Source organism: Andrographis paniculata, unplaced genomic scaffold (assembly GCF_009805555.1).
Source record: "Andrographis paniculata isolate CXL003 unplaced genomic scaffold, ASM980555v1 Contig70END, whole genome shotgun sequence".
Classification (NCBI taxonomy): domain Eukaryota; kingdom Viridiplantae; phylum Streptophyta; class Magnoliopsida; order Lamiales; family Acanthaceae; genus Andrographis; species Andrographis paniculata.
Window position 1 is genome coordinate 3214703 of NW_026137607.1, and position 11893 is coordinate 3226595.

General features: G+C 37.4%; 1 protein-coding gene across 1 annotated transcript; it reads left to right on the forward strand.

Moving 5' to 3' along the window:
* The first annotated feature begins 5249 nt into the window (after positions 1-5249).
* On the forward strand, positions 5250-6527 carry LOC127264368 (uncharacterized). Its single transcript, XM_051293850.1, has 2 exons — positions 5250-5619; positions 6004-6527. Exons 1-2 carry the CDS (start codon positions 5250-5252, stop codon positions 6525-6527), a joined length of 894 nt encoding a protein of 297 aa, XP_051149807.1.
* The last annotated feature ends 5366 nt before the right edge of the window (positions 6528-11893 follow it).

An 11893-nucleotide genomic window follows, 5' to 3' on the forward strand; every position in this document is an offset into this window, starting at 1 on the left:
CAACATTGCTCTTCAAAACTCTAACGGCCACGGGGTTCCAACCCTCCGCAGCCTGTTGGCTCCAGCACTCCGTAGGCTATCACCAGCCTTCCGCAAACTGGTGGTTCCAGCCTTCCGCAGCCTGGTGGTTTCAGCCTTCCGCAGGCTGTTGCCAGCCTTCCACGGGCTGTTGCTTCCAGCTTCCTGCAGGTTGTTGGTTCCAACCATCCGCAGGCTGTTGGAACCAACCTTCTGCAGACTGGTGGTTCCAACCCTATTGGTTCCAGCCTGATCTTGCCTGCCCCGGCCCTAAGGCCTAAAGCATTGGATGTTCTGAAACAATTCCGTAGCTTTTTTCAGGCGGTACATATGAACCCCATATCAAGCTCGACATTACTCTTCGAAAAAAAAAAATCCGACTTTTGTCCCACTGGGCGTGCCAATTGTTGGATCCTGAAATTTGGAGGTTCCAAGAACGTTCGTCGCTTTGTCGGTGTGGGTTCCGGAAGTACTCCAAAGAGCCTGTCCGTCGTAGGATTGGAGGCGGCTCCTATGATGGAGCCTGCATAGCTTCGATCGTTCATAGGGCTTCGTCCCTAAACGACCGATTTCAATGGATTTAAACTAACATCTACTGGAAAGCGGATAAAAGTATGTAATTCGAATTAAAATGCATTCAACGAAAATAAAACATGAAAGAGAAGTAAGAAAATAGACGAATTGTTCTGTTGTGCGCCTGTGTGTTGTGTTTCTTTTTACTACTTGTAATCCTAAGCTAGAATAACCACTTCTCCCACTAAAGGGGCGGTTACAATTATTTCTCCACCACTCTCAACCACTTAGTAACCTCCCACTACTACCTCCAACTTCCTGGTAACCTCCCACTACTACCTTCAACTTCCAAATCACCTCTTTCCACTACCTCCTAACCGCCTCGTAACCCCCTTCCATCAGCTCCCTGGTAACCTCCTTCCATAAGCTCCTAACCACCTGGTAACCTTCTTCCATCAGCTCCCTGGTAACCTCCTTCCATAAGCTCCTAACCACTTGGTAACCTTATTTCATCAGCTCCCAGTCGCTTCCATTGCCTTTGGACCGAGTTCCACTTGCTCTGAACTTCTTCCATTGCCTCTGGACCAGATATATTGTTTACTCCAACTTGTTTCCATCGTACTCCTAGCCGGTCCACGGGAATGTATCCCCAACAGCCTCGAGTTAAATGGAATATTCGGTTTTCCTCTTGCTGGTTTATTCCATGGAGCTTTTTGAATAAAGCATGAGAGTGCATAGGTCTTCCAGGCCAACGGAGGTAGTTATCCCATGATCTGTGGAAGCTGTTGCTTTCTATCTTGTGGAGGCAACCTTCCTCTGCTTTCGGCCCTGTGGAAGCACCACAATCTAATGGAAACTGTTGCCTTCGGTTCTGTGGAAGCAATAGTCTTTGGCTCCGAGACTTGAAGCTTCATTGCTGTTGAGCGGCTCCGTGGCCAATGAGCTCTGGCACCACTTTTGTCTTTGAGCCTTCTTCTCGTTCAGATTCTTTTAGACCCATGTCCAACAATTTGTCATTTCGATTAACCTCTAGAGCAAAATGGATTAAATAAATCCATTCTTTTTACCAAACTAATGCTTCAACCCATGACCTCAGATGTAGTCTGGGCGAGCGGCGTGCGTCAGTGGCTTACTGACATTTATATGCCTAAGCCATATGACAACGACCATTTTTTAGCCATATGCCTTTCAACTTACCGAATAATCGATTTAATATATTATGAATTTAATATAAATGAAATTTCATCGATTAAATAAATAGTCGATTGACCTATTATCCAAAAATTTACCAATAGGAAATACTTGTGATCTTGCTATGCTCTTAACAACATCACTTCCACTTCTCACGCAAGTTGACTTAATGATTTTCTATAAATATTCTAGCACAAGGCTTCATGAAATCCATGGCTTTGTGGAGTGGGTTCTATAGTTGGATAGAAATTAAGTCAACATTTGTGCATGGAATAGAATTACTGCATGATAAATGTAATTTAGAAAGGAAGAACAACAACATTTAGATAGGAATAGAGTAAAATGGTGGTGGGGTTTAGAAATCTTTTATTCTTGTCACATATAGAAGATGATCAGCAACAACAGAAGGGAGGAGGTGAGTAAAGTCGCGAAGAAGAAGGGAAAAAAAGGAAAATAAAAAATAAAAAAAAGAATGAATGGAAAAAAAAAAGAAGAAGAAGGTGAGAGGAAGAACCTGATCAGTGGTAGAAACCACTTCAGACCATCGGCATCAATGAAACCCAACATGGGTTTCTTCCCTCTCTCTTCCATGTCATATTCTTTTTCTGTCTCGTCATCGGAGAAATTCATTTTATTTTATACCTTCATCAAATAAACTCATTTACATAAATTTTAATTTCTCTTTCCTCCATATTATTAAATTATCTATTTTTAAAATAATTTAAATAATAATAATTTTTATCTAATATACATATTTATTAGTATTTATTTATTTAATATTTTAATTTATAAACAACAACAAATATTTATTATTAATGTGATGTGAAAACTTAAATTTATGGTACAATTTTTTGTATTTATGTGTCTTAAAAAAATAAAATAAATTCTATTGATTTGATACTACAATGATAAATATAAAAATTGTGTAAGAAACTAGTACAATAATCATTGTAAGAAAATTAATGTAATGTGAAAATTTAATTATATATTAAGTAATTATATATATATTAATTATTTGTGTAATTTAATGAATAAATTATAAGATAATTAGAAAATTAATTTTTATTATTATTAATTAATTATATTTAATTGAAATTTTATTAAACAAAAATATATCAATATTGGTATCATTTTGTAAAAAATAAAATTTTATAAAATATAAAAATAAATAATTATTAATAAATATATATAATAAAATTATAATGTATAAAAAATAACTAAAAAAAAATATTTTTTTTGTCATGTGTTCCAGTAACACATGGCAAGAATACAACTATGTCAGTGTTTCGTGAGGGTGCTGCAGAAGCAACCAAAAATTGATTTTGAATTTTTAATTTTTTTTTTATCCGACGTGACCCACCAATGTGGATGGCCTTATGCAAACGATTAAAATTAAAACTGTTAGACAAATTTTATCTAATTTTTCGTCAAAATTTATTAAATGCTTGGACATGTGTGTATTTGGATGTATTTATTTTTTTTTTTGCATAATGAGCCATTGCAATTGATCTAACAATGGCATATTTATAAATAACCTCCTCATTTAATACAAGTTTTTTTCAACTTTTTGCATGATAAGCCATCACAATTGATCTAACAATGACCTATTTATAGATAATTCACTCCTTTAATGGAGGCCTTTTTTTTTTCAAATCACAGTGGCGGAAACCACCTAATACAAGCGAGGTCGAGTTGATGCTCTGAGACACTATTAACGTTTTTTCTTGAGGCTATTACTATTATTATTATTATGGCAAAACTGCCTATATTCCCCCGGGTTTGGAAATTCGGCGCCATTTTTTCCTATACTTTAAAAACTGCGCAGTTACATTTTATATGTAATGGACCGTTATACCCCTCAATTAAATATCTCGTATAATTTTCTCTCACTTCTCTCCTATCACTCGTCCCCTCCCCACCGACATCTATCCCCACCATCCCCCCCCTGAAGTCGCCGCAGCTCCAAACGAAACTCCAGGTTCCGACCACGATTCCGCGGTGGCGGTCTCCCCCGGCGGTCGCGGTCGCGATTTCGACCAAGAACAGGTCTATCATTCCTTCCTCTTCAGCGATATCACGGGTATTCAACTTGTTATCGCGATTTAGGATATTTCACGGGTTATCTTCTACCTCGTTCGTTTTGTTTTTTTTTTTTCACGGGTTAGGGCATTTCTTCATTTTTCCTTTGCTTTCACGGACTATGGCAATTTCGGGTTGAGAAGTTCTTCGATTTGTCATAGAAGTGGATTTTGGGTTTCGGTCTGTAAATTTTTATTGGCTTTCAATGGTGATCCCCAAAAACCCATTACCTGCCTGCGTAAAGTTCTGAATTTATTGATTTTTTAATCGAACTTTTGTTTTTTTGTCTAGGGGTGGACCATCTTTGCTTTGTTTTGTATAGTTTATTTATGTCTGTCAGTCGGACGGGGATTGATTCGCAATTTTGGTTGTCCCACTTGCAGGATTTTTTTGTTTCGAAGCAATGGATGAAGACTCCTACATTGATATTTACATGTGGGTTGGTGGATGTTTTCAAGTGGAAAGCCCAGGTCATCCTTACGTAAACGGTATAAAAGTATTGTTTAAAAAGATTGACAAGGACAGGATTTATTATGGGACCCTCCAGAATATATACGGACGTGCTGGTGGAAAGAGTCTTGCAGTTCGCATGTATCACACTTCTAAAGGGGTCCCCTGCAGATTCAACACCAAATTTATTTTCCTAATGAAGACCGACGAGGATGTCTTAGAAATGTTTCGCGAGCATTATGGGGAGAAGCACATACACGTTTATGTAAAAGACGTTGGATTGCCTGTCACGACATGCGATAGAGAGTGGCGCAAAGTAGGATTGGAAAAAGAGGTGCCCCTCATTGGTTGGCATGGAAATAACAGTTCAAGTTATTTTCCGATTCCCCCAGGTAGTGTGGTTATTGAGCTTCCATCTTTAGAGGTTGACGAGTCTATGGATGAGAACCAGGGTGGTTGCGTGGGTGGAGAGTGCTCTGCCGCATGGACTGGCAGAAATATGACCGGGGGGTTTGATCCGAACGACGAATTATACAATTTGAAGGGTAAACGAGTAGCTGAAACCGTGGAGGAGTTAGATTCGGACTCGGACTCTAAGTCCTCGGAAATGGATGGTGGGGAAGGGCGATATTATGGTGGGTTTGACGATAGGGATGAAATGGATGTAGAAAGTGATGAGAATGTCGAAAGAGAGGAGTCCGAAGGAGAAGAGTCCGATGATGAGGGGGGTGAAGGAATGGACGAGGAGGGTGATGATGTTCGAGGTAGTGGACCGCCAATGTGGAATTACGACAAAAACGATGAAGATTCGTACGAGGGGGGGGGACGTTCTAGGGCATCTTGGTGTTGATGAACCGGTGTGGACATATTACAACGAAGATATTGCGGGTGCGAGAAAGGCCAAACAACACGGTGCGGAATATACTTTCGGCTTTACACCAAGTAGAGATGAATGTGAACAACATAGTGCGGGTTATCATTTTGATGAACGGGCTGCTATGGACGATTCGTATGATGGGGAATTCGACGGAGGAGATAGTGAGCACGATGAGGACAGTTATGACACGGCGATGGAGGATCAAATGGATGGGGATGATGACTTGGAGGGAGAGTTTACTGCACCAACTACAGACGATGCCGAATATTGGGATGGCATCACATCCGGCGAAGAAGATGATGACAATGATGGAGATGGATCCGGGTTTGAGGGACTTGAAGAAGAGATACACCGATTGCATGGGGAGGATGATGAATTGCCCGAAATGATCGTGATTTCGAGGGATTTGAAGGTCTTCATAGAGAGGATGATGAGGACAAGGAGGAGCAGGCGGGTGGGTTCACGGCAGCACCTCAATCGTCCGAGGGCTGGTTAAGCGATGCAGACAGCGACAACGAGGGATGTCTAAGAACCCCGCCTCGGACAGATCATACCTCGGCTCCTATGTATCATGAATGGGATGAGGATTGTGATTTAGGTTGTGTTGGTTTAAAAGTAGGCCTAAAGTTTGAGGGATTGGTCGGCGCGCAAAGGATGGGACATATTTTTCGTAAAGAATGAAAATACAAAAGTGACCGCGGCTTGCAAAAAGGGATGCGCTTAGAGGATCCACGCATCATGTGTAATGAATGGGCCTACATTTCAGATCAAGACGTTAAAAGGTACTCACACTTGTTTGCGCATTTTTGTTCGGGCAATATTTATTGGCGTAGTTGTACATTACATTTTTTTGTGTTTGTTTGTACATTATGTAGGGACTCACACTTGTGCGCACCAAATACGAAATACGCAAGCGGATTACAAATACCTGGGAAGACGAATCAAGAGTATCGTAAGCGATAACCTTGATATTACGCTCCCCGCCCTCAAGAAAATGATTCTCCGGGAAGTTCGTGTTGATGCTAGTATGCATAAGGTCTATCGGGCAAAAAAGTACGCAATGCAGATGATTCGAGGGGACAGGAAGGAGCAATATCGCCGGTTGTATGACTACTGTGCGACTTTCTGCAAGTACAACGAGGGCACCAATCTTATATTGGATGTAAATGGCGACAGTGATCCTCATGTTTTGCGCATAATGTATTACTGCCTGTCGGGGTTGAGGGATGGTTTCTTAGATAAGTGTCGTATGATTATAGGTCTGGATGGCTGCTTCCTAAAGGGAATTTACAAGGGGCAGCTGCTCACGGCAGTTGGCCGTGACCCAAACGAGAATATATATCCTCTAGCATTTGCGTTTTTCGAGATTGAGAAATTCGAGACATGGGACTATTTCTAGAGCGTCTGCTGCGCAATTTGGGCGAATGCAGGAACGGGGGGAGTGGGGATTTATATCAGACAAACAGAAGGGACTGCTTCACAGCCACAGCAGATGCATATTCGTGCCACTCCAATTTTTCTTGTCACACCTCAGCCACACCTAATGATTTATTTGTTTGTATATTCGCAAATAGGGAGGAACAAATTCCGACGACAAAGGCAAACGACCAGCAACATCATCCGTGCGGGCGTCCATCGCATCTCTCTTGAAATCTGTTCGATTCTCGAAAACACCGCGCACTCGTCGGGGTGGTGGTTCATAATTTTTGTATTGGACTTGGGATTTCTAAACTTTAATTTTTGTATTACATCTGCTAGGATTCCACTGCCTATGTCGCTTTTGTGTTAGCGAGCTTTTGTGTTCGCGAATTGGTTGATGTGTTTTTGTTTGTTGGTTCGCTACGACATGACGGTAGTGAGGTATTAATATTGTAACCGAAATTCTGCATTGCGTGGGGCTGGATTTTATTTGGAAAGCATGCTCCTGTCGGCTAGCTTCTACTATCTATCTGTGTGCTAAATTTATGATCATCTCTAATTGATTGCATCAAGCAGAAGCTTAACTGAAGTAGATAGATGGATTGTTTGCCCTGATAGATGATCATCTCTTATTTCATAGTCTATCTTGTTACAGGGTGGTGATAAATTATGACTTTCCAACAAGAATAGAGGACTATGTACACCGAATTGGTAGAACTGGCTGGGCGGCAGGTGCTACTGGACTTGCATAGACAAGAGCTGGCTGTTGGAAAGCATGATGGCTGTTGGAAGCACCAGAAGTAATAACCAAGGGAATGGTTACTAATACAATAGAAACACGCATCAAGTATACGCATCGGAATACCAACAAGCACTACACCTTCTAAAATACAACAACCACAAGAACAACACAAGTAATTTAAAAACCACACCCCCTGACAAGCAACAATAGGTTGTTTAAAGTGTTATTTTAAATAACACAATTACAATAAAAACAACAAAAACCGTCATGATGTTTTTCAAATAGCGTCGCAACACCTTCAACTCGGAAATGATCTGTTAGTTCACCATCTTAATCTCCTTGAACTCATCAATTAAACACACGGAAGAGTCGGCTTCAGTATCCGCGTGCATTTCATGATCCTGGTGACTTATGTTGAGAGGTTCCAGCCAACCAAAAAAATCACAAACCCCTATCCAACAGTTGCAGAATAATCTACCTTCGGTCTCTTTCGATGGACCAACCACACGTATTGCAGCAATTACACCACATTTGCACTTTGGGCATTTATACCTCAACTCAAAACTCATTCTTTTTTTCGCGTGAGAATTACTACTACCTGTAGACATCTGCAGATTGGAAAAATCATTCAATTTCAGAGAACTATAAATTTTTTTGAATCAAGATAAATGCACACAGTTCACTACAAATTAAAAAACCTCAAAATTACAAACAGGACCGAAGACATTGGGGCATATATCGGAAAAAAACATTCTAACTCGATTTAAAGAATAGCCATTTCAGATACCAATTTTGGCCACTACAAAGAAGATAGCCATATTCGAAAATTTCACCAGGGCAAAAACAACATCCACCAAGACCGAAAATATATTCTGATGTCGAAAAACACATGAAAAAAAATAAGGGAGAAATGAATCCAAGGAAGAAGGTGGAAACGAAAAAATCACATCTATTTTGCAAATACCTACCTGGAAATCGGAAATCAGTGGTTAACCATCGTCGAGGAGGGGATTCGGGGTGCTCTGGGTTTTCTTCGGTTGTGTTAGATTGATTGATAGAGAATGGTTGTACTTAATAGGAGTGGAAGGGTAAATTAGGGAATTTGGGTAGTTTAAGAGAAGCAACAGCAAGTCTACTCGCTTACTCCACGCGTGTATTCCACCTTCCGTTAACTTTTGCCGTTTGGGGGGTTAGGCGCAAAGTTTTTGAAAACACAAGGGAATACTACGCCGTTTTTAAAGTACAGGGGAAAACGGCGCCGAGTTTCCAAACCACAGGGGGATATAAGCAGTTTTGCCTATTATTATTACTATTATTATTATTATTATTATTATTATTATTATTATTATTATTTGATCATTTTTAAAATATAACATTTGATGTTTTTTTTTAATATTTTAAAATATTATAACAAATATTTTAGTTAAATTATAATTATATATATTAAATAATTTGAATAGTGTGGTGAATATGATTTGTTTGAATAGGATGATGAACATGTATGATCTAAAATATGATAGTAAACATAGCTTAAAATATAGTATAACGGTGAATATGATTGATAGCCTGAAATTGCATATATTATATATTCATATTATTTATGATATTTGGTTGATTTTGATCTCTACTTGATTTATATATATTGTTTATTTATGATTTGTAGAAAAAAAAATAATAAAATTGGTAGAATTTGAAGGAAAAGAGAACAAAAAAGCCCAATAACTTAAAGAATTAATTAAAAGGTCTAAAGCTAATTGTTACAAAATTATGGAAAAAATAAAATAAAATAAAATAAAATTAAAGAGTGCTAGGCGCCACTTTATGCCAAATAGGAGAAGACACTGCATAACAATTCTATGGAGAAATCACACAATGGTAGAAAGAGAAAGATTCTTCAAAAAAGATTTCAAGTTCTTATCGGGCAATGTTTATCTTTGTTTTTTTTGTTCTTCATCATATGATTAGCGAGTAGTTTCAATTTTTAGTTTAAGAGTGAAAGAAACAACTTGGTATGAATATGTAAAATAAGACTATGTTTTGATTTATATTATTTCTTGGTTCCTAAGTATTTTTGTATTTAATGTTTAATAATTTTTGTATTGGTTAGGTATTGTGGTCAGGTATTTCAATTAGATTAAAGAATAATTGCTAAACTAAATTAGCAGTCCGTAATTGCATTTTAATTTGGTCCAAGTAGCAACTAGGGCAGACGCCAGTAGGAAATCACAAAATTAATTTTAAACAGTTCCACATAGGTAATTGTTGAATTGAATTAGACTCTTCTAATTTGCAAAATGGTTTTACTAGTAAATTCTTTGTGACGTTAGTAGGGTTCTAGTCTAATTAGGAAAACAGTTAACGGACGTATCTTGACTGTTGAGAATATAAGAAATGGTTGGTTATTAGACGCGTATGGTAACTATAACTAATTTATTTTTAGAAACCAATGAAATTAAATATTTATCGATGATCAAATATACTATCAAAGTTATCAATTTTATTCTTAGACTAGAAGTTTATTTTTATTGAGTTTATCTTTTAGCCATAGTATTTTAGTTTGTTATTTTTATTTTTATTTTTATTTCTATCTTCCAAAAATCCCTCATTTACTATATATATACATACTAGTACTCGTAAAAGCGCGCTACGCTACGCCGCGCCGCTTGTTTGTTTGTTTCAATTTTTTGTAAGGAATAAATTGTTATGTTGTGTATTTTAATCAAGGGAAATATATAATTTATATGTAATCTATGTTATTCTGAATGTTCGGTGTGTTTTAGATTTCAGTAAACTGAACACAGGTTTGTTCTGACATAAGGTTAATAAATTGGATTAAATTTTTCATATTATATTAAAAAATTTATATTTAAATAAAATTAAATACAAAATAAAATATACCAATTGTACTAATTTTAATAAAAATTTAAATAAAATTTTTTAAGAGAGCACATCATGTTGTAATCACTCGAAATTATGATTTTATGAAATGGTTTAGTTATCTTTTATTCCTTTGATTGAACAGAGGAGAATAACTAAGTCCCTGCGCAGTAATAGAGTAATCTGGCATTCCAGTTGATTATGTTTAACATATTGTTATAAGTAAGTTATAAATAAACCAAAAATATAGATATTTGTAGTGGCGGCGTCGGATGAGAATTAGAACATATGTGGATTCAGTTGGGATGAATAGAGGAGAGAAAATGGCTGATTTGATAGGATGGAAGAAGGAAACCATCCAACAGTTTGGTAAGGAAAGACGAGATGTAGCAGCCGATTCCATTAGATGAGAATGAGAGCAAACATCGAATCGGTTGCAATGGAAAGAGGAGAGAAAGGGGTTGATTTGTTTGAATGGAAGCGCTAAACCGTCCACTCGTTTTTTAAGGAAATGGGAGAGATAGCGGCTGACTACTTGGGAAGGGAGTGACAACATGAGTCCATTCGGTTGAAGTTTGGTATGTGGAAGGTCGGTTTATCTTTCAACAAGTTCTTTTTTTGGTCGGTGGGCCTTTTGTCAAGTTAGCAATTATATATATTTGTATTTTAGAACGTCCAATTACAAAGTGACAATTTCATTACATATCTTACTTTTTTTTTTATAAATACTTTTATTTAATATCATATTATTACTTTTACCCCCAAACAAGGCCAAAAATGTGATTACAATTCCTTTAATTATCCAAGAGTCCATTCGGTTGTGATGAAAACAGCACAGAAAGGGAACCCTTTTTTTGGTTAAATACAATATTATGAGATATTTGAAAAAATTTTGTTTTGTTTTACTTAAATATTTCTTAAATTTAAAATATATTGTATCGGAAATTGCTAATGCTTACCTTTTTATTTTTGGGGTAAAAGGTTTAGGGTTGGTTTCGGTGGCCGGAGATTTGGTAGTTTGGGCCACGTGGACTTTAACGGCTGCATCCGTAGTTGAGAGCCCCGTACAATGTATGTTATATTGTACGTTTTACGTGTTTTAATTAATCCAACTCTTAACAAATTAATATTGAAATTTGGATTGACTACTTAAAGACGGTCTTTTTTTCAACATTTTTGGTTAATTTAATAACTACGAATGTATTTCTTGAAATTACATATGAGAATGAGGCAAGTTTGGTGACTTGTAAGTAATTGAGAAAGGCAGAAACGGAGAAATGTAGTGTAATATGATTGTCAAAATATATTAATATAAGGATTCCAGAAAAGCATCTGGAGCAAAAAATGTTTTACAAAACAGTGGTAGTGGCGGTGGAGCATGGAAGCCTGTGGTGTGAATTGATAGAAAAGATGGATTCTGCTCTAACAAATCATACACCGACAGAATTAGCTGATGAAGGGCATGTAGAAATGAGTGCAATACAGACCAAAGCAGTTTCCTTTCTTGAGGATGCTTAATTACAAAGTTAACCAAGTAATTACAGACAAAAGCAATTCGTGGAGGTTAATAAAACGGGTGGCTACATGTTCATTTCTTTGTCGCCAATTTCGTTTTCTTTGCTGACGTTGGCACTTGTGTTTCTTTACCTTTCTTTTTGTGGACTGCTTCAGTTTCTGGATCTGGTATTAATGGCTATAGATTCTTGTGGATTCCACCTATTATAGAG

Bases quoted from the DNA above. Each gene is read 5' to 3' on its own strand.
- LOC127264368 (XM_051293850.1), top strand. From the start codon at position 5,250: ATGGACGATTCGTATGATGGGGAATTCGACGGAGGAGATAGTGAGCAC. The intron at 5,620-6,003 runs GTTAAGCGATGC...TACATTATGTAG, and splicing joins CCTCAATCGTCCGAGGGCTG to GGACTCACACTTGTGCGCAC.